General features: G+C 44.8%; 1 protein-coding gene across 1 annotated transcript in view; it reads left to right on the top strand.

Annotated features, from left to right (window-relative positions):
* Positions 1-27,612, top strand: part of plg (plasminogen) — a 105,531-nt gene that overhangs the window by 38,076 nt on the left and 39,843 nt on the right. Inside the window, exons 7-15 of the mRNA XM_072265975.1 lie at positions 775-893; positions 4,679-4,841; positions 5,001-5,122; positions 7,192-7,348; positions 11,915-12,108; positions 14,702-14,850; positions 16,404-16,500; positions 20,464-20,578; positions 22,918-22,992. Of these exons, the coding sequence (XP_072122076.1) occupies positions 775-893; positions 4,679-4,841; positions 5,001-5,122; positions 7,192-7,348; positions 11,915-12,108; positions 14,702-14,850; positions 16,404-16,500; positions 20,464-20,578; positions 22,918-22,992 (1,191 nt within the window). The remainder of the gene's footprint in view (positions 1-774; positions 894-4,678; positions 4,842-5,000; positions 5,123-7,191; positions 7,349-11,914; positions 12,109-14,701; positions 14,851-16,403; positions 16,501-20,463; positions 20,579-22,917; positions 22,993-27,612) is intronic.

The raw sequence follows: 27,612 nt of genomic DNA, 5'->3' as shown, positions 1-27,612 counted from the left end.
CAGTGTCCAGAACATGTGTCTGAGGTCTGTATCATCTAACCTCCTATTTATTTCTCTGTGCTGAGCATCACCGGTCATTCAAAGAGTCTCTCCTTCCTTTGTCTGCAAGGAAATGCAAGCAGGCAACAAGTCCTTCAAAGTAACATCAACAACCTGCCTTTGGTCACCATAGCAACTTTCGAGCTGCTCGGTGCTGTCTCCAAACCCAACTCAGTAGAAATCCAAAGTTACTTCCAATGCCTTAAAGTGACAGTCCAACCGTTAATCTCCCTCTCTCTCTCTCTCTTTCTCTCTCTCTCTCTCTCTTTTCAAAGGCAACATATCAGTGGTAAATAACTCTTTCTCTTCAAAAGCACAGTTAATAGGAGTACTCCAGGATCTTCTCACACTATCTATCTAGATAGATATTATATAGATATAATTGTGTGGGCACATGGCCATGTGGTTAAGGCTAGCTACCTGAAGGTCGTGAGTTCCAGCCCCAGCCGAGGGAACGTGTTGTGTCCTTGAGCAAGGCACTTAATCACACATTGCTCTGCGATGACACTGGTGCCAAGCTGTATGGGTCCTAATGCCCCTCCCTTGGACAACATTGGTGTCGTGAAGAGGGGAGACTTGCAGCATGGGCAACTGCTGGTCTTCCATATAACCTTGTCCAGGCCTGCGCCCTGGAGAGTGAAGACTTTCCAGGCACAGATCCACGGTACCGCAAGACTAACGGATGCCTTTAAATAATCAAAGTGAAGAATATCCAAACAATGTTCCTCCCTTCAGTTTTCCTGATAAATATCTGGAGGAGAACTACTGTCGGAATCCAGACGGGGAGCCCAGGCCATGGTGTTTAACGACAGACCCCCAGAAAAGATGGGCATTCTGCAATATCACGCGTTGTGGTGAGTGCTCTCATTCCTTTGCTGACTCTTCCAGATCCAGGGGAAGAGTGAATGATCATCTTTTTGTCCCCTTTCCCAAACCTCCAGCCGCTATTCACTGATATACTCTATGTCCCCCTCAAGCTCCTGGCTCCATCCACCCACCACACAAACACCTCATCCACAGCATGTTGATCAGCAAGTGAAATTATGATACTGTGGCCAGTCACGAGACGCAGTTACTGGAAGGGTAGGACTGGCAGCTCAGTGTTAGATTCCATTGTTTTAGGCATGATAGAGGGGGAGGTATTAAAAGGGGAGGGAGGGGTGGCATTACTCACCAGTTTCAGACAGGGCAGATGGGAGAACTCATCTACTGAGTCAACATGGCTGGAACTGAGGAATAAGAAAGAGGTGACCACGTTAATGGGATTATATTATAGACCCACCCAGTAGTCAGCAGAATTTAGAGAAGCATTAGTTGTAGAGAGATAGCAGATTGTTGCAGAAAAATAAAGTTGTGATAGGTGACTTTAGCCTTCCACATATTGACTGGGACTTCCATACTGTAAAAGGATTGGACGGGATAGAGTGTGTCATATGTGTCGGAGAAGGTTTCCTTATTCAATATATGAAGGTACCAACAAGAGAAAGCACGATACTGGATCCACTGTTAGGGAACGAGACAGGACAGGTGACAGAGGAGTGCTTGGGGGAATACTTCGAATCTCGTGATCATAACTCAATTAGTTTCAAGATAATTATGGAGAAGGATAGGGATGGTCCTTGGGTTGAGATTCTAAATTGGAGAAAGGCTAATTTTGATGGCATTGGAAAAGATCTGGCAGGTCTGGATTGGGATAGGTTGTTTTCTAGCAAAGCAAAGCTTGGTCATTGGGAGGCCTTCAAAAGTGAAATATTGGGAGCACAGAGTTTGTATGTTACTGTTAGAATAAAAGGCAAGGCTAACTGATTTAAGGAATCTTGGTTTTTGAGGATATTGCCGTCTAGTTAAAAAGAAGAGGGAGGTGAATAGCAGGTATAGGCAGCAAGGAACAGGAACACTTGAGGTACTTCAGGGGTATAAGAAATGCAACAAACATTTAAATCAGGAAGGCTTGAAAAAGTGTAAGGCTGCACTGCCAGACAAAGTGAAGGAGAATTTCAAGGGCTTCCACGGACATTTTAAGTGCAAAGGGATAGCAAGGGACAAAACTGGTCCACTTGAAGATCAGCGTGATCATCTATGCATGGAGCCAAAAGAGATGGGTGAAGTTGTTGCCTCTCTTGTGATTGCAAGACCCTCTTGGACGTTGGTGGTATGAAATGCTGCAAGTCCAATTCCTTGGTCTATTGGTAAACAGTGGGGGTGGAAGGCACGGGACTTGCTGGCTTCAGTGATGGTAAGGACTGGGCCTTAAGCAGCAGTGTCGCCTGTTTGCAGCAGTCCAGGAGAAGGCGTTGAAGCCAACATGGCGTTCACGCTGGAGTCGGTGCTGCCCCCTAGTGTTTGCTTGGCAGAAGATAAGTTGAATTGCGTTTAACTGCAGTCCGCTACAACATTCATGGACTCAGGGACTTGGACTATATTTTATTGGGTGACTGTATTTTACTGCTATCTTATATGTGATTGCTATCTTATCTGCCTGGTGCTGTGTGTCATTGCTGGTACTGCGTTTTGAACCCTGGCCCTGGAGTAACGTGTTTCATTTGGTTGTATTCTCGGGTACTCATGTACGGTTAAATGACAATCAAACCTGAACTTAAACTAATGCAGAAATTGCAGGCACCTTGGAAGAGGTATTTAAAATCCTTAACCATGGGTAAGATGTCAAAGGACTGGAGGGTAGTTTAGTTCAGCTGCTCAAGAAAAGCTCCAAGAGTAAATTGGGAAATTATAGGCCAATGAGGCTGACGTTAGTAGTGGCTAAATTATTGGACAGAATTCTAAGGGACAAGATGTATACATATTTGGAGAGATAGGGTCTGACTAGGGATAGTCAACATGGCTTTCTGCATGGTAAGTCAAGTCTAACCAATCTTATAAAGAGCTTCAAGGAGGCTACAAGGAAAGTTGATGAAGGAAAAGCGGTGGACATTATACATGGCCTTTGACAAAGTCCTACATGGGAGGCTGGCCAAGAAGGTTCAATCAATTGCATTTAGGATGAGGTGGTAAATTGGATTCAACATTGGCTTAGAGGGAGAAGCCAGAGCGTGGTAGTAGATGGTTACCTCACTGATTGGAGGCCTGTGACTAGCGGTGTGGTGCAGGGATCGGTGCTGTTATTTGCCATCTGTTTTTAAGATCTGGATGATAATGTAATAAACTAGATCAGCAAATTTGCAATGACACCAAGATTGGGGGCATAGTGGATAGTGGGGAAGGCTATCAAAGCTTGCAGTGGAATCTGGACCAGCTAAAAAAATGGGCTGAAAATGGCAGATGGGATTTAATACAGACAGGTGTGAGGTATTGCACTTTGGGAAGACAAACCAGCGACAGGTTTGCACAATCAATAGTTGAACACTGAAGACTGTGGTAGAACAGAGAGATCCGGGAAAACAGATCCATAATTCCTTGAACGTGGCATCACAGGTAGATAGAGTTGTGAAGAGAGCTTTTGACACATTGGCCTTCATAAATCAGAGTACTGAGTACAGGAGTTGGATGTTATGTTGAAATAGTCGTAAGATGTTGGTGAGGCCTAATTTGGAGTATTGTGTGCAGTTCTGGTCACCTACCTACAGGAAAGATATCAATAAAATTAAAAGAGTGCAGAGAAAATTGAAAAGGGTGCTGCTGGGACTTGAGTACCTGAGTTACAGGGAGAGATTGAACAGGTTAGCACTTTATTCCCTGGACCGTAGAAGAATGAGGAGAGATCTGATAGAGGTATATAAAACTATGAGGGGTATAGATAGGGTAAATGCAAGCAGGCTTTTTCCACTGTGGCTGGGTGAAACTAGAACCAGAGGTCATGGGTTAAGGGTGAAAGGAGCAATACTTAAGGGGAACCTGAAGGAGAACTTTTTCACTCAGAGGGTGGTGAGAGTGTAGAATGAGCTGCCGTTGGAAGTAGTGGATGCAGATTCAGCTGCAACATTGAAGAGAAATTTAGTTAAGTCGGTGGATGAGAGGGGATGGAAGGTTATGAGCCAGGTGCAGGTTATGGGACTGGGCAGAAGAGCAGTTTGACAGACTAAATGAGCCAAAGTGCCTGTTTCTGTGCTTTAGTGCTCTTTGACTCTATAGTTTCCCCATTACCACCAATTCCCTCGCTACTATTACCGCTCCCTTAAGTCTCACCTCCTTTGCTTAACTGAATCCAGTACCTGAATCTGAATCTGACTCTGGTAGGGCTTTGTGTTCCTGGTTTTCATCTTCCTCCAGCAGTCGTCTTTCATCTTCACACTCTCCTCACTCCACCTTTGTCCTTCTGTCATCCACCTGCCACTGACTCCCAGCTCTCCCTCCCTTCCTGTCATCTTACATCCCTCCGCAGTCCTCCAATTGCCTCCAAACCCTATCTCACCACTCCCCCTCTCCTCTTTACACTGTCCATCTTCCCTCTACAGTCTCCGTGCTGTTGCAGTGTTTCAACCCAAAATGTCCACAGTTCCTTCCATCCCCGGAGATGCTGTTCGACCCGATGAGTTCCTCTACCAGATTGTTTGTTGTTTTGTTCTTTTGGTCCGCCCTGTCCTTGGGAAAGTAGGAGCAGCTCCCCCTGATGTTACCCAGATGAGAGTGCAACCCCTCAGTAGTATAACAAGTGCTGTTGTTTCTTCCGCTGACCCTCCAGAGGAAGATCCTCCTGCCATTGAAGCAGAGATGGAGTGTTACACGGGCAAGGGCCATAACTACCGGGGAACCGTATCAACAACCATTTCCGGTGAAACCTGTCAACGCTGGAGCTCTCTAGTCCCGCACAAACACTTGAGAATCCCCGAGAATTACCCCTGCAAGTAAGTGGTCATCTGACTCCATCCCTGAATCTCCCGCCTGACTGATTCAGGTTAGATTGCGTGAGAGGGAAATCCTATGTGGGAGGCATCGGGAGGAGGGTCGGCGGGGGGGAGAAATTCCTCCTTTTTGATAACCCACTGCTCCTCTGTCCATTTCAGAGGACTGGAGGCTAACTACTGCCGGAACCCAGACAACGAGAAGGAGCCCTGGTGTTACACATCCAACCCAAGCATCCGATGGGAATACTGTCAGGTGCCAAAGTGTGGTGTTCAGCAAGCAGGTGAGGAAATCCTCAGATCCTGAGAAAGGAAGAAGATTTGATCGAGGTTTACAAAATGATGAGGGGGCGTAGATAAGGTAAACACAAGCAGGCTTTTTATGCTGAGGTTGTGTGAGGCTGGAACTAGAGGTCATGGGTTAAGGGTGAAAGGTGAAATATTTTAAGGGGAACCTGAGGGGCAACTTCTTCACTCAGAGGGTGGTGAGAATGTGGATCGAGCTGCCAGAGGAAGTGGTGGATGTGGGTTTGATTTGAACTTTTAAGAGAAGTTTGGATGAGTACGTGGGTGGGAAGGGTATGGAGGGCTATGGTCTAGATGTGGGTCAATAGGACTGGTCAGAATAACAGCTCAGCAGGGATTAGATGGGCTGAAGGTTCTGCTTCTGTGCTGTAGTTCTCTATAACTCTTTCCCAGTTCCCGCCCCGACTCTCTCCACAGGGATCTGAAGTAGGTAGCTCTCTACATTGGTCATTGATGCAGTTTGGGTCAACCGTTGCCGCTGGGTGGATCTGGGATGGTGCTGTTTTCTCACATCTTTGCAGCTATTATTATTTTCCCCAGATGCCACCCAGAGATAATGAAGCTTCTTGTTGCTTTGATTATTTGTGCATCTGGATGGGAATATGCATGCCCCCTGCTTCTCCCTACCCCAACATGACCATGATAACTCCTTCTCACCAGCTCCCAGTTGCCAATTCAGCCTCCATGTCCTCTGGTAGACAGGGTGGGGGGAGGGCATCTCACATCCATCCCTTTACAGTTTATCCTCTCTAGGAATCTCACAACAGAGTTCCCCATCCCCCAGATAACACCTCCACCTGCCCAAGAAAACAGCAGTTCAGCTGAACAGTAGCCCATCCTTCTTGTGCAAAGAGCTCTTCAAATAGTCCCCATCCCTCCTAGCCCACAACTGTCCCTTTTAAAAGAAGTATCCATTTCATTTTTGAAACCAGCCTGAGACATTAACCACAGTCCGCTTTGGATGCTACCTCACCTGCTGAATAGTTCTGGACCCACAAAGTAAGAAAAATTCAGTTAAGCATCTCCAAATTTAGCCAGCTGTCAAATTTGTCTCACACCTAGAATTTTTCCGAGTGTCCTTCAGAACTTGGAACATAATCAGTGAATGTTTTTAAAGGTCTGTAAAGGTTAGAAAAAAAGCTAAACTTCAAAAATACCCTTTAAATAATTAAAGTAACATCAACAAATTAAGACCATGCAAAATAGCTAATATTTACCAGGGCCCCTCCCAGCCACCCCTCTCTTCTTGCTGTATCTATGGGGAGATTTCCCATATCTGTAATTGGCAGTGCATTGGCAATAGATACTCCCAGCAACAGAGTTTGGAAATAAATTAATAACTGATTAAAAATAGTAAACCATAGATTTTCTATCTGTTTATGGATAATCATCATTTTCAATAAGTTACCTTGTGAAGCCAGTAGATTAAAATAGGGACACATGAGATTCTGCAGATGCTGGAAATCCGGAGTAACACACACAAAATGCTGGAGGAACCCAGCAGGTCAAGCTGGAAAGGAAGAAACAGTTGACGTTTCAGCCTGAGACCTTACTTCAGGACTGGAAAGGAAGGGGGAAGTGACCAGAATAAGAAAGTGGGGATAAAGGAAGTACAAGCAGGTGACACCAGGTGAGGAAGAAGTTGAGTGGGTGGGGGAGCGGTGATGAAGTGAGAGCTTAAAGGTGATAGTTGGAAAAGATGAAGGGCTGGAGAAGAAGGAATCTGCTAGGAGTGGAGAATGGACCATGGGAGAAAGGGAAGAAGGAGGGGCACCAGGAGTGAGGTGATGGGCAGGTGAGGAGAAGAGAAAGGGTAAGAGGGGAGCCAGAATAGGGAATGGTAAAAGAGAGGAGGGGAAAGGGGAAGAAATTGCCTGAAGGTAGAGATATCGATATTCATGCCGTCAGTTTAGAGGCTACCGTGAGGGAATAAAAGGTGTTGCTCCTCCAGCCTGAGAGTGGCCTCATCTTGGCGGTAGAGGACACTGGCAATGGAAAGCCAATGCTTGGATCAGAATGTTCCCAAAATTTTGCTGTTTATTTTTAGTGTCAGTTCATGAAGGTGGACCCACTGACTGCTATGTTGATAGCGGGTTGGACTACCGCGGAACTACTGCTGTGACCTTGACAGGGAAACGATGCCAGGAATGGGCGTCAATGAGACCACACAGACATGAAAAGACACCGAGGAATTTCCCTGAAGCGTACGTAATACAGAAACATTTAAATTATACTAGACTCTTAGGTTCAGTAAGAATAGAATTTAAAAGCATTCTCAGGACATTTCACACCATATTACGTCTGGGTAGCCTCCAACCTGTCAGCATAAACATCAATTCCTCTAACTTCTGGTAATTTCTTCCCCCCTCCCCTTCTCCCTTTTTCCATTCCCCATTCTGGCTCCCCTCTTTTCTCCTCACCACCCTCTGATGCCCCTCCTCTTGTCCATTCTTCCATGATCCACTCTCCTCTCCTATTGAATTCCTTCTTCTTCAGTACTTTACCTCTTCCACCAATCATCTCCCAGCTTCTCATTTTATCCTCCCTCCCCCATCCACCCACCCACCTTACCCCTCATCTGGGGTCACCTATCGCCTGCCAGCTTGTACTCCTTCCCCTCCCCCCATCTTCACCCATCTTCTCTCAGAAGTTTTCATGTTTTATTGTTCTACAACATTGAAATCACAGTAGATTTCATCAGGCTGATCAACAGAAAAAGACTCTTTGTGTCAAAGTGAAAACAGGTCTCTACAAAGTGATCTAAATTAATTACAAATCTAAAACACAAGATAATTGATTGCATAAGTACTCACCCCATTCAATATGACACACCAAACTATCACTGGTACCCAGCCAATTGGTTTTAGAAGTCAAATAATTAGTTAAAAGGAGATCATTCTGTGCAATCAAGGTGTTTCAATAGATTGTAGTAAAATACACCTGCATATGGAAGGTCCAGTTATTTGTGAATCAGTATCCTGGCAAAAATTACACCACAAAGACAAAATAACACTCCAAGCAACTTCACAAAAAGGTTATTGAAGTCAGGACATGGATACAAGAAAATTTCTAGGTCACTGAATACCTCTTGGAGTACAGTTACTTAATCATCAAGAAATGGAAAGAATATGGCTCAGCTGTAAATCTGCCCAGAGCAGGCTGTCCTCAAAAACTGAGTGACCGTGCAAGAAGGGAACTAGTGAGGGGGGCCACCAAGAGACCTGTGGCAACTCTGGAGGAGTTACAAGCTTCAGTGGCTGAGATGGGAGAGACTGCACATATAACAACTGTTGCCCGGGTGCTTCACTAGTCACAGCTTTACGGGAGTGTGGCAAAGAGAAAGCCACTGTTGAAAAAAAAAAGTCACATGAAATCTCGGCTAGAGTTTGCTTGAAGGCATGTGGAGACTCTGAATCAGCTGAAAGAAGGTTCTATTTTCTGATGAAAACAAAATCGAGCCTTTTAGGCATCAGACTAAATGTTATGTTTGGCGTAAGTCAAACACCACACATCATCAAAAACACACCATGCCTACCATGGTGGTGGCTGCATCAGGCTGTGGGGATGCTTCACTGCAGCAGGCCCTGGAAGGCTTGTGAAGGTAGAGGGTAAAATGAATGCAGCAAAATACAGGGAAATCCTAGAGGAAAACCTGATGCAGTCTGCAAGAGAACTGTAACTTGGGAGAAGATTAGTTTTCCAGCAAGACAACGACCCCAAGTACAAAGCCAAAGATACTCAGGAATGGCTTAAAAACAACAAAGTTAATATCCTGGAGTAGCCAAGTCAGAGACCAGACCTCAAACCAACCGAGAATTTGTGGTTGGACTTGAAAAGAGCTATTTACTCACGATTCCCCTGCAATCTGACAGAGCTTGAGCAGTTTTGTAAAGAAGAATGGGGAAGAGTTCCAGATGCCCACACAGATTCAAGGCTGTAATTGCTGCCAAAGACCCATCAACTAAATACTGACTCGAAGAGGATGAATAATTATGCAATCAATTATTTTATGTCTTATATTTGTAATTAATTTAGATCACTTTGTAGAGATCTGTTTTCACTTTGACAAGAAAGAGTATTTTTCTGTTGACCAGTGTCAAAAAAGCCAAATTAAGTCCACTGTGATTCAACGTTGTCAAACAATAAAAGATGAAACTTTTCAGGGGGTGAATACTTTTTACAGGCACTGTGCTGTCCTGCTGACCACTATCCTATATATTCTATGGATGTTCTATAGATTTCTGAATCTAAATGGCCAGATTTCCATGAATCTGGATGAGGCTCCCATGTGGAACCTTGTCAAATGCCTTATTAAAATCCACGTAGACAACATTCACAGTTCTACTTCATCAGTGTTTCCTTGTCGCTGGTCTTAAACCCTGAAAATGCCTTTCTTACACCTCTTCAAGAGTGCCTTCAGATAGACTGCAGATCAAGTTTATGGGCGTAAATGCCATGAAAATTGGCTTCTTGCAGCAGCAGTGGCTCGATGCTGAGATGCATCCCAGGACGCTCTGGGATACACTATCAGTGATGTAACCTGGGGAAATCGGGTGTTTTGGCTCTTTCAACACCAGACACTCTCTCCCAGCCTGGGCTGATCAGGTCCGGGCTTGTGTCCTAGTAACATTGGTCCATGGGTCACACCTCTTGATCCTCAGCCATCTGGAGGCTCACTCAGCGTCTCTGTGACAGTTCTGATGGCTCTTTTCTTTGCCACCCTGGTAATTCTAAGGAGAGAGTAGGTTCTGCAGGGCAAGCAGCCAGCAAAACCTCTACACCCCACCTCTACAGACTCACATCGTGCCCTCCAGCCCTGTCGCTGGCACTGTTCTACCAGCTCCTGGTACTTGGCTTTCTTACACTTTGAACCTCCTCAATCCGGTCTTCCCAAGGAACTGTCCGCTCTACCATGACGACCTGTGTCGAGGTTTCTGACAGAATGACCATGTCAGGTCTCAGTGATGATGATACAATGAAGTCAGGGATCTTTAATTGCTTGCCAAGATTGACTTTCAGTTACCAGTCAGATGCAGTGGCGAGCAAGCCTGCCGGTGACCTGGGCTGAGGCTGTGGTTGGTCTCCAGCTTTGACAAAGGCTATGGGCTTTCTGGGTTAGTGGAGGTGCCTGCTGTTGTTAATGGCCGAGGTGACTGCCTTCAGCACCTGATCATGGCACCAGTGCCAGCGGCCTTTTCCCAAGGCTTCTGGGCAGCTGCTGAGGATATGGTCCATTGACAGTACATTACAAACATGCTGATCATGGATTACAAAAGCTTTAACATTATAGCTTACACAACACAACAGACAAAAATAACATAACAGCATTAGTGCATCACATCTATGTCACTTTCAGGTTAAATACACAAAGTCTGAATTACAGACAAGTCTCAAAGAAAGAACAAAGAACAATACAGCACAGTACAGGCCCTTCAGCCCACAATGTTGTGCTGACCCTTAAACCCTGCCTCCCATATAACCCCCCCACCTTAAATTCCTCCAAATACCTGTCTAGTAGTCTCTTAAATTTCACGAGTGTATCTGCCTCAGGCAATGCATTCCACGCACCAACCACTCTCTGAGTAAAAAACCTTCCTCTAATATCCCCCTTGAACTTCCCACCCCTTACCTTAAAGCCATGTCCTCTTGTATTGAGCAGTGGTGCCCTGGGGAAGACGTGCTGGCTGTCCACTATATCTATTCCTCTTAGTATCTTGTATACCTCTATCATGTCTCCTCTCATCCTCCTTCTCTCCAAAGAGTAAAGCCCTAGCTCCCTTAATCTCTGATCATAATGCATACTCTCTAAGCCAGACAGCATCCTGGTAAATCTCCTCTGTACCCTTTTCAATGCTTCCACATCCTTCCTATAGTGAGGTGACCAGAACTGGACACAGTACTCCAAGTGTGGCCTAACCAGAGTTTTATAGAGCTGCATCATTACCTCGTGACACTTAAACTCTGTCCCTCGACTTATGAAAGCTAACACCCCATAAGCTTTCTTAACTACCCTACCTACCTGTGAGGCAGCTTTCAGGGATCTGTGGACATGTACCCCAGATCCCTTTGCTTGTCCACACTACCAAGTATCCTGCCATTTACTTTGTACTCTGCCTTGGAGTTTGTCCTTCCAAAGTGTACCACCTCACACTTCTCCAGGTTGAACTCCATCTGCCACTTCTCAGCCCACTTCTGCATCCTATCAATGTCTCTCTGCAATCTTTGACAATCCTCTACACTATCTACAACACCACCAGCCTTTGTGTCATCTGCAAACTTGCCAACCCACCCTTCTACCCCCACATCCAGGTCATTAATAAAAATCACAAAAAGTAGAGGTCCCAGGACCGATCCTTTTATGTTTTGTACCTTCAAAACATTAAACTTTTTTTTTATTTCAAAATATACTTTATTCAAAAATAAAACTATATACAATAAACCATTCAATAACTTTCCATCCTTTACATATGTTGCCATTATAGTCAGTACGTATCCGTACTTAGGCCACCCACATTAAACTAATTCAAAGGAAAACAAGTGAACCAAGAGATACGAATCTAAGCAAGTCGCGCACATATCATATGTTAGTGTCATGACGTATGCCACACGTATTGGATGAACAAAAATGCTTAATCAAACAATATACTTACAATATGACTCAAATACTACTGAACCATTAAATACGTTAACATCTCTCTCCAAGTAGGCTCAGACTGTACAGATACTCAGCCCTGAGAGGCTGCTGATTTCTTTCTACTTTAAATCCGCAGGGGGCTGGTTAACAATTTTTGCCGAAACCCTGACGATGATGAGGCACCTTGGTGCTACACAACCAATCCACTCGTCCGGTGGGAATACTGCAGGATTTCCAAATGCGAGACCCCGGAATCTCAACGGCCTCAAGTAAAACCCGTCCCTGTAGCTCCCACAGCAGAGGCAGAGCAGGTCCCCGCCGCCTCAGAGGGTAACTTAATGTAACGTTTTATCCTTGTGTCCAGTGTGGAAACCTGAAATCAAAACAGAAAGCTTTGAAATACTAGGTAGATCATATTTATGGAAAAGGAAAGACAAATTATTAATGGGAAGCATTAATTCTGTTTCTGTCCCCACAGATTATTGACCTATTAAATTTGTTTCTCTTTTCCCTGGATGCTGACTGGTGTGCTGAGGGTTTCCAGCATAGAGCCACAGAACACTGTAGCACTCAAACAGGCCCTTCCCATCTGTGCCGAACTGTAATTCTGTCTCGTCCCATTGACTTGCACCTGTACTCATGGACTCATCCAAATTTTTCTTAAGCGTTAAATCAAACCCGCATCCTCCACTTCAGCTGCAAGCTCATTCCACACTCGCACCACCGTCTGAGTGAAGACATTCCCCATCAGGTTTCTCTTAAATATTTCACCTTTCACCTTTAACCTATTGGTCCTAGCTTTACCCAGCTTCCGCAGAAAAAAGTCTGCTTGCATTGATACCCCTTATAATTTTGTATCTCTCCTCATTCTCCTATGCTCCAAGGAATAAAGTCCTAACCTACTCCCTGGTTTTTTATTGCAAAAGGTTTTGCATTTCACTGCAGCAGACCAAAAAACACTGTAATCTTTCTTTGAATTCCTTCTCCTTAGTCTAAATACACCACTGTGTAACTGGGTGTTGGACTTCCTAACCAACAGACCTCAGGCAGGGTGAACAACCACTCCTCCCTCCCCATCATCCTCAACACGGGCCCGCCCCCAGGACTGATGGCTGAGCCCATTGCTGTACACTCTGCTCACACACGACGGCATGGCAGGAGGGCTCGAGAACGGGTGGTCAAAGCCGCCCAACACATCACTGTCACCAGCCTACCCACTCTCGAGGACACATGTAGAAAAGGGTCTGGAAAAGGGCCAGCAATGTCATGAAGGAATCCACACACCCTGCTCATGAACTGTTTGTCCCACTCCTGTCAGGGAGAAGGTTATGTAGCATCCACGCCAGGACCACCAGACTCAGAAACAGTTACCTTCCCCAAGCAGTGAGGCTGATCAACACCTCCTGTCAGTCACCTTATGTACAGCACAGCGTCACTTTACGGGCTCACAATCAATCTATGAATACTTGTATAAGCTGTCTTATGCATTTATATTTATCCTGTCTTTTTTCGTTATTGTGTTCTTGATCTTTTGTGTTTTATTTTGTGCAGCATCGGATTCGGAGTAACAATTATTTCTTTCTCCTTACACTTGTCTACAGGAAATGACATTAGATGATCTTCAATCTTAACTGAGATCAGCAGTTTCTGAGATACTCAAACCACCCCTTCCGGCACCAACAATCATTCCACGGTCAAAGTCATTTAGATCACATTTCTTCCCCATTCCGACGTTTGGTTTGAACAACAACTGAACCTCTCAACCGTGGCTGCATGCTTTTATGCATTGAATTGCTGCCTCATGTTTGGCTGATTAGGAATTTGCAATAATAAGTAGGTGTACAGGTGTAGTCACTGAGTGTAAAATGAACAGGATTTGCTCTCAGGCAGAGGTGAAACCTACCTATGAGGCAGTGATATGATCAGTGCAGTACAGACTCCATCAGCAGTTTGTAACACACCACAAGTGTTCCCAGGGTCTACCTTCTGGGGTATGCAATGGCTGTGCATTCAAGGGATATAATTGATGTCTTTCCCATGCTGGTAGATCTGACTGTCAATATTGGTTTATGATCCATCTTCTCCTTTTGGTATAGGGTGTGAAGGGGGTGGAGCCACATCTCTACGGAAGGAGGTATAAGGCATTCCTTTCCTCTGCTAATCTGCAGGTCACTCTTGGGCAATGTGTAGCACCTGCTTAGCCCCCTGATCAGGGTCATATAAAGCCATGAGAGAAGGTGGTGGATGGTCCTATGAGCAGCTGGTGCAGATCACAAATCCTGGTTATGCGACCACTGATACCAACCAGACAACCTCTGGGGTCACCCATCTTATAAAGGCACTGCCCAGAAGAAGACAATGGCAAACCACTTCTGTAGAAAAATTTGCCAGAGACAATCATGGTCATAAGACCATGATGGACCACTCATACAACACAGCACATAATAATGATGATGACATAATATGGAGAGAAATGAAATGGGCTTAGAGCGGATGGTTTCTCAATGATCAGCACTGACTCATGGGGGCTGTATCTATGTTGAGTGACCCTTCCCTAACTGAAAGGGCATGTGACCTCTGTCGAGCATTCCCATTGGCTCACATGGGTTGTCTGGGGAGCATAATAATTCTGGGGCCTCCCCACCCATGAGCTGTTGATGAGAAACTCATTTGGACTCCAGTGGAGTAACCACACATTCAAGCCAAATTTCAGGGTGAAAATTAAAAGAGATAGGTAGCCATTATGATCAGTACAGCAGAGTTGGGCCAAAGAGCCTATTTCTGTGCTTTGACTCAATGAGTTGTTGATACCTTCTTCCTTCTCAGTTCATTAAGACCCCCCCCAACACCTTGTCTCAGAGATCATACAAACATAGAACTCACTTTGTCCTCCCCCCTCCAAATTTTAATTATGTTTTGTCAGATTGTATGATCAGTAACGGAGAGACATATCGTGGGACCCGCTCGACCACGTCAAGTGGCCGGACTTGCCAAAACTGGTCATCGATGACCCCCCACTTCCACAGAGCCTACACCCCCGACTCCCACCCTGAAGCGGGACTGGAAAGAAACGTGAGTTGAGCAGGGGTCTCGGGCTGGAGTGGCACAACAATGCAGCGAATCTACATCGCTGGTTCCATACTGTCCCAGTCCCCTGTTAGAGGGGCTGAATGGTCTCACTTATAAAGCAGGAGGGGGAAACTGAGGGTATGCAAGCCATCCTTGCAAGCTGAGCACCAGCACAATGTATTGAAATCCTACTTCACCTCACTTTTCACGCTTTCCCTCTTTCATTTTGTGTCCTGCGTTATATCAAGTTCCTGTCAATGGCTGGATGTGGCAAAGGAGTAAGAGCCCTGGCCATTCACTGCATGCTTCTGCTCTTTTCATTCACACAGGCGGAAACACTAATGCTTCTTTTACAACCATGAAAGGATTAATATGTAAGGAGCATTTGCTCCCCCTGGGCCTGTACTTGCTGGAGTTTAGAAGAATGAGGAGGAATCTCATTGGAACCTATCGAATATTGAAAGGCTTAGATAGATTGGAGAAGATGTTTCCTATAGTGGGGGTCTAGAACCAGAGGGCACAGTCTCAGAATATAAAGAAGTCACTTTAGAACAGAGATAGGTAAGAATTTCTTCAGCCAGAAGAGACTTATTGCCTGCAGAGGCCAGGTCACTGGGTATATTTGAAGGTTGATAGGTTCTTGATTAGTAAGGGTGTCAAAGGTTATGGCGAGAAGGCAGGAGAGTGCAGTTGAGGGGGATGATAAATCAGCCATGAAGGAATGGCGGAGCAGACTCAATGGGCCAACTGGCCTAATTCTGCTCCGATGTCTTATGGTTACCTGTGCAGTGATAGACATCCTTGTCCCCTAAGCTGTCTCTGACCTCACCCAGTTCCTTCTCGCTTCAACTCTTCCTTCCCCCATCATGTTGGTTGGGACTGAGCCACCAATGAGAGACCGTGTACTTCAGTTGACCACCAATGAGAGACCGAGAGCATCAGCTGACCACCAATGAGAGACCCTGTGCTTCAGTTGACCACCAATGAGAGACCCTGTGCTTCAGTTGACCACCAATGAGAGACCTTGTGCTTCAGTTGCCCACCAATGATAGACCACGTGCTTCAGCTGACCACCAATGAGAGGTCATGTGCTTCAGCTGACCACCAATGAGAGGTCATGTGCTTCAACTGCAAACTGGATGACCAGAGGCAGCTAACTGTGAAGGCCAGTGTTGTGTCATTACAATTCCAATAGGGGTACAACTATGAGTGTACACCTTGGCAGAATCCATGACTGACTTGGAGAAACATTTCCAAGAGGTGCTTCTTTAATTCCTGCTTTTTGCAAATCCCCCTGCCTTAAAAATTGACAATTAGCGTAATATGTCACAGAGAGAACGTACGAACTCCTTACAGACAGCAGCAGGAATTGAACTTGGGTTGCTGGAGCTGAAATAGCATTAATCTAACCGCTATGCTACCATGTTGCCCCACTATCTCTTCACGTGGTTCAGCAGCCAAATTCATTATATAACATTGTTACCGTATTTATATATTATTCTGTTTATATCAAGCTTTTGTTACTGCTGTTCTAAAATGCTTCTGTTTAAATACAGTATTGCCGAAATCCAGACAGGGATCTCAGAGGCCCATGGTGTTACACAACAGATCCAGATAAGCGATACGACTATTGTGATAATATTCCACGATGTGGTAAGTTGCATTGCTGTGCTATCTCTGTATGTCTAGCACAAAGGGCCGTCAGTAACCCTGATTGCGTATCTCCACTGTCCTCAATGAAGTCAACTTGAGTTTACTGTCAAACATGCAAGTATCTGTCTGCACAGGTGAAATGAAAAACCTATTTGTAACAGTATAGCCATCCGTCCCACAACCTTTGACTTCCTGCCATCGGGCAGAAGGTATGGCAGTATGAAAAAAGGGCCTGTCAGGCTGGGCAACGGCTCCTTCGCCCAAGCTGTGAGACTTCTCAACACCCTGCTACCACCCCGTACACATTAGTTATCACAACGGCAGAAGCAGTAGTATTGCTGTATGTTTAACTGGATGTCGTACATGGACCTTATGTCAACTTGTGGTTATGACGGGTTGTATCTGTTATACAGTGTCTGATGATGATAGTTTGATTTGCGCAGTTCTGCTGTGTGTTCGAAGGGGGCTGCTGAGTCCACGTTGTCAGTGACATAATCGTGCACAATAAGGACATGAAAACTGTGCTGGATCTGCAAGTGGTGCTGCTGCTATTCTTTACTTCTCTCTCAGGCAGTGATTAGTACCGCTTGGTGTCTCTCCTCCAGGATCTTGTGAGTGGTTCAAACCAAGACTCTGATCTTGCGCATTCTGTTCCAGCCACAATAAACTTGAAAATCAAATCAAAGTCCGTTGAAGTGCAAAGTGGTCATGTTCTGGTTCTACTGAGGTAATGTCTCAGGTTTTACTGGTTGGTCCAAGAACTGAATGGTTGAAGTGAAGAAGCTGTTCTTGAACTTGGTGGTGTGGGACTTTAACTCCTGTTTGATGGTGGCTGTAAGAAGGTGGCATGGCCCAGGCGGTGGGGATTTTTGATGATAGATGTTGTCTTCTTGGCAGAGTCTCCCGCTGGTGGAGAGCAATGTGCCCATGATGTATTGGGATAAGTCCGCTACCTTCTGCTGTTTCTTACATTCCTGAACATCTGCATTGGCTCATCAGACCATGATGGAATTGGTCAGGATCATTTCAAATAGCTGGTGTCAGTGATAATGTTTCCTGTAATCACCAATGGATATAAATTCTACCTTGATAACTGTACTTCTGTGAGCAGAAGCTCTGGTTATTAACAAATAAACATTATGTACTTGGAGAAAAAAAACTGCACATATAAAATCCATAAGATGCTGAAAATGCTCGTCAAATTGGGAAGTAAGTGTGGAGAGAGGAAGCAAGCCTGGATTTAAGTTCAAGGGACTTTCATCATTGCTGACAAGGTTCTTTAAGTAGTGGAGTCAAAATTGTCAAAAACTTCACCTGTTCCAATAAAGAATCCTGAAAATGAAATGTTGACTTTGTCTCCCTGCACGTCATGCTGCCTAACCTACTGCTTGCCTTCTGTTTAGTCAAGCGCTCTCTATTCTCACCTATTGAAAGCTACAGTGGCTGGGGTTAGGTTTGGCATTTTGGCGGTAACGTGAGCATCCCACAACAGGGCATGTTGAATATTCTTTGTCCGTTCCTAGCCCCGAGGCAGCAGCAGACAAGGAGGCTGGACAACTGTCATGCTGGGAATCTGTGACGAAAAGCCCTAATGAGCAGAAGTGATTATAGGTGATGAGAAGGAGAAAAGAGGTAGGAAAAGGTGCAGGAAGGATGCTGCTGCCTCCAAGCTCCAGAGTCTCAGGTTCAGTGCTGATCTCTGGTACTGCCTGTGTGGAGTCTGCATGCTTACACAATGGGTTTTCCTTGGGCAATGTAGATGCCTTCCACATGTGCCAGTAGGCAGGTCAATCATTTGGTTAGTAGTTTAATTTTCAGCATTGTTTAGATGATTGGTAGATCTTCATCTTTGGTAGGTAGGTAAATTTGTTTACATTAGGTGGCATGGGTTAATTGGTTGCATGGTAGGTTAATTACTTGCATTGTTTGGCTAATTTAATATTGCATGCATTACTAAATGACAACAAAAGAGGACTGCGTGTCCTCATAATCTAATCTAATTTGTTGTAGAGTTGGCAGCTAAATGGATTGCATTGTTTGCATGTTTTCCCTGGGGTTTTCCTTGGGCATTCGAGATTCCTTCCACATCTGGAGGATGTGTGGGTTGGTAGGCTAATTGACTACTGAACTTTGCCCCAGTCTACAAGTGATTTTTAAAGCAGCAAGGTGGAATATCACCTAAATGATGTCTCCTTGATACAGGAGGTAGAGGGGTTGTACTACAGAGGTAGAGGTTCTATACAAAGGATACAGGGCTTGGGGGTGTGATACAGGAGGTAGCAGGGTTGTACTACAGAAGTAGAGGCCGTATACTGAGGATACAGAGCTTAGGGAGTGTGATACAGGAGGTAGAGGGGTTGTACTACAGAAGATACAGAGGTAGGGGATGCAATAGAGGCATAATGGGGCAGGCAGATATGTTATCTGCTGCTGGTAAACCCCTGGCTCCAATGAGCATGACCTTCCCAATGATATTGGGAAGTAAGGTATTCAGCAAGTCAGGTAGCATCGGCGGAGGGAAATGAACAATGGACTGTGTTTTGGGTCGAGATCCCTCCTCTGGACTGAAGCACTGAGAGGATAATGTCAATATTAAATTGTGGAGTGTGGGAATGGAGCAAGAACTTGTCGGCCACACGTGGACCCAGTTGAGAAACAGTTTGGATGCAAAGTCTGCTTTAAGCTTGGTACTCTTCTCTGTAAAGACAATTTGTTTCTGTGCTATATTTATTGCTGAGATTGATATGTTGTTTTGTTCTAAGTTCTTGAGAGTTTTGAGTAAAAGTACAAGTTAGCTCACTGAGCAGCCATCTCAATGAATAGCAGAGCCGGCTAAAGCATGGGATCCTGCTGTTCCTGCACTCCTTTGAATGCCCTGTTTGGAGCAGCTCAACCCTAACACTCAAAGGCAAGGGAAACATTTTGTAGCTGACAGAGATATCCCAATGTGCACTAACGTACAGCACCACAAGTAAGGGAGAGGAAGCTGCTTTAAGGATGAGTTTTTCTGTCCCCCAGTCATGGAAGGGGGCAATGCAGATTGAATCCAATCATATTGCATCAGATCAAGTTCACACCAAGTGCCTTAAAACAGTAATAAAGTAGAAAAGTGGAATATAAGTTAAAGCACACTTGGAATATTGTGTTCAGTTCTGGTCGCCTCATTATTAGAGAGGGTCCAGAAGAGATTTACTAGGATCCTGCCTGGATTGGACAGCATATCTTATGAGAATAGGCTGAGTGATCTAGGCTGTTCTCTTTGGAGTGAAGAAGGATAAGAGGTGACTTGATAGAAGTGTACAAGGACAGACAGAGAACTTTTCCCAGGATAGAAGTGGCCAATTCAAAGAGGCACAATTTTAAGGTGATTGGAGGAAAGTACAGAGGAGATGTCAGAGTTAAGTGTTTTATACAGAAAATGGTGGGTGTGTGGAACTCTGACCATAAGACAGGAGCAGAATTAAGCCGTTTGGCCCATCAAATCTGCTCTGCCATTTCATCACGGCTGAGTTATTATCCCTCCCAACTCCATTCTCCTGCCATCTCCCCATGACCTTTGACACTCTCATTAATCAAGAGCCTATCAACCTCTGCTTTAAATATACCCAATGACCTGGCCTCCACAACCATCCTGTAGCAAAGAACTCCACAAATTCACCGGCTTCTGGTTAAAGAAATGTCTCCTCATCTCTGTTCTAAAGGGACATCCCTGTATTCTGAGGCTGTGCACTCTGGTCCTAAACCATGGGAAACATCCTCTCCATGCCCCTCTATCTAGGCCTTTCAATCTAGATAGACACATGGAAAATAGAAAAATGGAGGGCAGCGTATGAGGGAAGGATAAAATGTTAGAGTAGGATAATATGTTAGCACAACATCGTGGGCCAAAGGGTCTGTATGGTGCTGTAATAGTCTATGTAACGAGATGTACAATTGAGGTAATTTTTTTTTTTGCATTTTCAGTTCTCACTGAATGTGGAACACCTGTTATTGAACCCAAGAAATGCTTTGGACGTATTGTTGGTGGCTGCATATCCAAACCACATTCCTGGCCTTGGCAAGTCAGTGTACGCACTAAGTGAGTGACCTTCCTGATTATGGTGGAAAATCAACCTAGAATGAATTTGCAAGGTAGTGTTGCAGCACTAGTGGGTGGGACTGGAGGGTGTTTTGTCCTTGGATGGGAATGAGTAGAGGGGTCAATGGTGTGCTGCCCAGGGGACCTCACTTACATAGGAGAACAGAGAATTTAATAGCAGGTTTAATTGGGTTGCTCAAAACTGAGATAGGATAAACTGAACAAAAGATATTCTGGAGATCCAGAGCAATACACCAATGGAGAGTAATAAACTGTGGACGTTTCTGGCTAAGACCTTCACCAGGACTGGAACAGAAGGGGAAGGAAGTGGGTGGAGGGGAAGGGGGATAAAGTGGGTGGAGGGGACGGGGGATGAAGTGAGAAACTAGGAGGCGATAGGTGGAAGAGGTAAAGGGCTGAAGAAGAAAGAATCTGATCAGAGAGGAGAGTGGACCATGAGGAGAATGGGAAGGAGGAGGGGCACTGGAGAGAGGTGATAGGCAGGTGAGGAGAAGAGAAGGGTGAGAGGGGAGCCAGAATAGGGAATTGAGAAAGAGAGAATGGGGAGGGGAGAGGAAATTCCCTGAAGTTAGAGATCTCGGTGTTCATACAGTCGAGTAGGAAGCTAATCAGACAGAATATGAGACATTGCTCCTCCAATCTGCGAGTGGCCTCTTCGAGAGGTGGAATTGTCTGGAAGGAGAATTAGTATCCGTATTGGGGATTGTTATGGAAAAGGGGGACCTTGGAGCAGAAATGAATAGTTCCTGGAGGTGAGATGACAGGTAGACAGGGTGGTGAAGAAGGCGTTTGACATGCCTCAGGGCATGGATTATAGGAGTCAGGACATTATATTAGAGTCATGTAAGACATTGATGAGGCCACACTCAGAGTATTGGTCACCCCGTTATAGGAAAGATGTTATTAAACTAAAAAAGAGTGCTGGGATGTTGCCAGGACTTGAGGGCCTGTGTTCCTTGAGGAGATTGTGTAAACCATGACTTTATTCAGTGCAACGATGGAGTTTGAGAGGTGACCCAATAGAGGCATATCAGCTCATAAGGGATGTAGCAGGGTGAAAGTAGTGCTATGAACAAGAGAGCATAGGTTCAAACACAGGAGATTCTGCAGATGCTGACACACATAAAATGCTGGAAGAACTCAGCAGGTCAGGCAATGTCGACGTTTCAGGTCAAGACCCTTCTTCAGGACTGGAAAGGAAGGGGGAAGTCGCCAGAATAAAAACATGGTGGGAGGGGAAGGAGGATAATTAGAAGGTGAAAGGTGAATCCAGGTGGGTAGGAAAGGTAAAGGGCTGGAAAAGCAAAATCTGACAGGAGGGAGTGGACCGTGGGAGAAAGGGGGGGAAGGAGGGACAGTGAGGGAAGAGATAGGCAGATAAGCTGAAGAGGTAAGAGGCCAGAGTGGGGCATAGCAGAAGAGGGGAGGGGGGACGGAGAAACAAAAATAGGGAAAACAATTACTGGAGAGAGAAATGGATGTTCATGCCATCAGGTTGGAGGTTTCCTAGACCCAATATAAGATGTTGCTTCTCCTCCCTGAGAGTAGCCTCATCGTGGCAGAAGAGAAGGCCCCGTATCGATATGTTGGAACTTCTATCCCCTCCCTGGCCTCTTACGTCTTCTCCTCACCTGCCTATCACCTCCTCCTGGTGACAGCCCTTTCTCCCAGGGTCCACTCTCCTCTCCTTTCAGATTCCTGCTTCTCCAGCCCTTTACCTTTCCCACCCACTTGGCTTCACCTATCACCTTCTAGCTATCCTCCTTCCCCACCTCCCACCTTTTTAATCTAGTGTCTTCCTCCTTCCTTTCCAGTCCTGAGGAAGGGTCTCGTGCCAAAATGCCGACTGTTTATTCATTTCTATAGATGCAGCCTGACCTGTTGAGTTCCTCCAGCATTTTGTGTGGGCACAGGTTTAAGATGAGAGATGAGAGATTTAAGAAGGACATCACAGGCAGCTCCTTCATGCAGAGGGTGGTACAAATTTTGAATGAGCTGCCAGTAATGTTGCATATCAGCAACATTTAAAAGCTGTCTCTGTATGTACACAGATAGGAGAGGTTTAGAGGATTATAGGCCTAATGTGGGCGGATGAGACTGACTTGCTGAGCAACACAGTTGGCATGGAAGAGTTGGGCCAGGAGGATCTGGTTCCATGTTGCATGACTCTATGTTTCTATTGTAGCTGTTGAAAGAAGATAGAGGTGAGGAGAATCCTTAAGTTTATTTACTTTCATATTTCTTTTATGAATGGCTTATTTTGTGAATCACTACAAATTTTCAATCAACCAATGTCATGATGCCCATGTATATTGCAGCACTGGTATGCATTTCTGTGGAGGAAGTCTTATTGATCCCGAATGGGTCCTCACAGCTAAACACTGCATTGACCGGTAAGGATGTGACGTATTGCATCAGATGATTGGAAAGTTTAAAGGTTATATACAGAGTTGTTTCTGTTGGCTGTCGATCCAGTGACATCTCATTCTCCCTGGTCTTCCTTAGTTCTGATAACTCTTCTGGCCTGATACCCTCTGAGATTGTTCCACTTCTCTCTATCTGATCCCTGATTTAATCACTCCACCGTTGACTGTTAGTTGTCCCTGCAGCACCCTCACTGAAACTAAGCTTCTTCCCCCTTTAACATAAAATTTCAGGGCAGTGTATAAAGGGCCAAGGGGTGAGTTGGATCCTGAGGGAGGCAGCCAACTTGTTGCTTATGATCATTTTATTAAGCGTTACAAGAGCAAAAAGGAAGAGGGGAGAAGAAGCATGGTAAGAGACAAAGGGAAGAGAAAGACTAAAAAGGAATGTGGTCTCCTCATACCAGACCAGAGATAACGTAAAATTCCACTGATAACAGTTAACCAATAAGATAGCTAGATTCACTCACCACTGAAACCAAGAACAAAGGCAACTGCACTGGGATTACTGGAAAATTCTGTGAACAACCTTGTGTATGTGGGTGATGATAGAAAACAATAAAACCAAGTGTAGGAGAGTTCAACTACAAGAAAAATACAAAATAAAATTATACACCACCATCAAACAGATGGAAGCAGAGAAACACTCTGGCAGAGAGAGATAGAGCTGATGGGCTGAATGTCCTTCTTTACTGTAAACATTCTACAATGCATTAGTGGCATAATTTAGTTGAACTTCTGCCTCACAGCACCTAGAGACTTGGGTTCAGTCCCATCCTCAGGCACTGTCTGTGTGGAGTTTGCACTCCTCTCTTGTGGCCACATAGCTTTGCTGCAGTTTCCTCCCACATCCCAAAGCCACGTAGGTTAGTGGGTTAATTGGCCACTGTAAATTGCCCCGGTGAGGGGTAGAATCTCGGAGGGCAGTGATAGGAATGTGGGGTGAAAGAAATTTTGGGGTAGTGTAAATGGGTGGTTGATGATCAGGTAGACTCGATGGGCTGTAGAGCCCATTTCTGCTATACTGTAAGAATGCAAGCTATAATATTAGCCAACATAGGAAGGCCAACCTCCAATGGCAGTCAAGGCTGTAACTTTGCTCTAATGCTTGTCAGTCATTTTCACTGCAACCTTGAACATCACCTCCAACACGCATATGGCAGATGTAATTTCCCTGGTTCTCTCCGCAGCCGTGGATCATCTGGACAGTACCCAGACCTACGGTATGCCATTCTGCTGTTCATTGATTACAGCACACTGCATTCAACACCATCATAAGTGCAGTATTAATCAAAAACCTAGGCCTCTGTAACTCACTCTGCAACTGGATCCTTGACCAAACACAGTCTTTGCAGTTGGGAAATAACATCTCCTTCTCACTGACAAACAACATTGGTGCACCTCAAGAATGCATGCTTTAGCCCACTGCTCTACTCTCTCTACACCCACAATTGTGTGGCTAGGCACAGCTAAAACACCATCTATAAATTTGGCAACAACGCAACTATTGGCAGAAATTCAGATGGTGACAAGCAGGCATATAGGATTGGGCTAGATCAGCTGTTTGAGTGGTGTTGCAACAACAACCTTGCACTCAACGTAAGACCAAGGAACTGATTGTAGACTTCAGGAAGAAGAAGTCAAGGAAACACACATCTGTCCTCATTGAGGAATCAGCAGTGGAAAGGGTGAGCAGTTTCAAGTTCCTGGGTGACAACAACTCTGACGATCTATCCTGCGCCCAACATATTGACGCAGTTACAAAGAAGGCATGACAGTGGCTATATTTGAAGAAACGCACTCACAAATTTCTACAAATATACTGTTGAGCATTCTAACTGGCTGCATCACTGTCTGGTACAGAGGGGACATTGTCACAGGATTGGAAAAAGCTGCAGAATGTTGTAAATTCAGCCAACTTCATCACGGACACCATCCTCCCCAGCATCGAGGGTGCCTTCAAGAGGTGATACCCCAAAAAGGCAGCATCCATCATTAAAGAACCTCATCACCCTGGATATGCTCTCTTCCCATTGCTCCAATACAGGAGCCTGAAGGCACACACTCAATGATTCAGGAACAGCTTCTTCCCCTCTGCTGTCAGATTTCTGAATAGACATTAAACCTATGAACACTACTCCTTTGCACTACTTATTTAACTTATACTTATAATATCTAGAACCATAGAACCACGGAACATCACAGCATGGAAACAGGCCTTTTGGCCCTTCTTGGCTGTGCCGAACCATTTTTCCGCCTAGTCCCAATGATTTGCACCTGGACCATATCCCACCATACACCTCTCATCCATGTACCTGTCCAAGTTTTTCTTAAATGTTAAAAATGAGCCCGCATTTACCACTTCATCTGGCAGCTCATTCCACAGTCCCACCACTCTCTGTGTGAAGAAGCTCCCCCTAATGTTCCCTTTAAACTTTTCCCCCTTCACCTTTAACCCATGTCCTCTGGTTTTTTTCTTCCCTTGCCTCAGTGGAAAAAGCCTGCTTGCATTCACTCTATCTGTACCCATCATAATTTTATATACCTCTATCAAATCTCCCCTCATTCTTCTACGCTCCAGGGAATAAAGTCCTAACCTATTCAACCTTTCTCTGTAACTCAGTTTCTCAAGTCCCGGCAGCATCCTTGTAAACCTTCTCTGCACTCTTTCAACCTTATTAATATCCTTCCTGTAATCTGGTGACCAAAACTGTACACAATACTCCAAATTCGGCCTCACCAATGCCTTATACAACCTCATCATAACATTCCAGCTCTTATACTCAATACTTTGATTTATAAAGGCCAATGTACCAAAAGCTCTCTTTCGACCCTCCCTACCTGTGACGCCACTTTTAGGGAATTTTGTATCTGTATTCCCAGATCCCCCTGTTCTGCTGCACACCTCAGTGCCCTACCATTTACCTTGTATGTTCTACCTTGGTTTGTCCTTCCAAAGTGCAATACATCACACTTTTCTGTACTAAACTCCATCTGCCATTTTTCAGCCCATTTTTCCAGCTGGTCCAAATCCGTCTGGAAACTTTGAAAACCTTCCTCACTGTCCACTACACCTCCAATCTTTGTATCATCAGCAAATTTGCTGATCCAATTTACCATATTATCATCCAGATCATTGATATAGATGACAAATAACAAAGGACCCAGCACTGATCCCTGTGGCACACCACTAGTCACAGGCCTCCACTCTGAGAAGCAATCCTCCACTACCACTCTCTAGCCTCTTCCATTGAGCCAATGTCTAATCCAATTTACTACCTGTCCATGTATACCTAGCGACTGAATCTTCCTAACTAACCTCCCATGTGGGACTTGTCAAAGGCCTTACCGAAGTCCATGTAGACAACATCCACTGCCTTCCCTTTATCCACTTTCCTGGTAACCTCCTCGAAAAACTCCAATAGATTGGTCAAACATGACCTACCACGCACAAGGCCAATCTACTTACTGTAATTCACAGATTTTATTATGTTTTGCAATGTACTGCTGCCGCATAACAACAAATTTCATGACATATGCCAGTGATATTAAACCTAATTTTAATTCTGATTCTGATAACTTGAAGGTGTTGGGAGCAAAGTATAGGGGGAGGATATCAGAGGCAGGTGTGTTACACAGAGTGGTAGGTGCATGGGAAGCACTACTAGGGGTGGTGATAGAGGCAAGTACAGCAGTGCCATTTAATAGACACGTTGATGGAGAGCTATGTTGAGAGGGAAACTTTAGATTGATCTTGGAATAGGATGGAATGTCAGCTCAGCATTGTGGGCTAAAGGGTCTGTACTGTCTTCACTGCTCTATTTTCTATGTTCTATCACACATCTCAAGGAACTTGAAAAAAGCATCAACATTGTCTTGGAACATGCGCAAGGAGGTTAAGCAAACTACTGTCAGTGCCCTCTCCCAGTATCCGTAGTAATGAGGCCCTACTAAGAGTAGCTAAGGTCACTGGTGTGCCCAACACCAAACTTCCAAAACAAATGTTCTATTCCAAACTCTGTCCTAGTAAAAGAACACCAATGACAGAAGTTCAAAGATGAGCTCAAAATTCCTTGAAGGAAGGCAACATCCCAATGATCTTTGGGGAATCCAAGTCGTCAGGTTAATGTGAGGTACAGTTATAATGTAAAACTTAATTGCAGTGGCGTCACAGGAACATAGGTACAGATAATAAGACATAGGAGCAGAATGAGGCTATTCAGCCCATTGAGGCTGCTCCACCATTCCATTATGGCTGACTCATTATCCCTCTCAATTCCATTCTCCTTCCTTCTCCCCATAACCTTTAATGCCTTTACTAATCAAGAACCTATCAGCCTCAGCTTTAAATATACCTAATGACTTGGATTCCACAGCATCTGTGGCAAAGAATTCCACAGATTCACCATTTTCTGGCCAAAGAGATTCCTCCTCGTTCTTGTAAACTCTGTCATCTCAGACAACATACAAAATATCGATTGTACATAAATTTCTTCCATAGATTAACCATGCAAAAAAAAGGCACAGTCAAAAACAAATTCTATGTAGTGCAATAGATGGTCCATCATGTTCCATTGCTATGACGGGGTT

The sequence above is a fragment of the Mobula birostris genome, chromosome 8 (genome assembly GCF_030028105.1).
Source record: "Mobula birostris isolate sMobBir1 chromosome 8, sMobBir1.hap1, whole genome shotgun sequence".
In the NCBI taxonomy this organism is placed as follows: domain Eukaryota; kingdom Metazoa; phylum Chordata; class Chondrichthyes; order Myliobatiformes; family Myliobatidae; genus Mobula; species Mobula birostris.
Note: the sequence above shows the minus strand (reverse complement) of the source record. Positions and strands in the feature narration are given on the sequence as shown.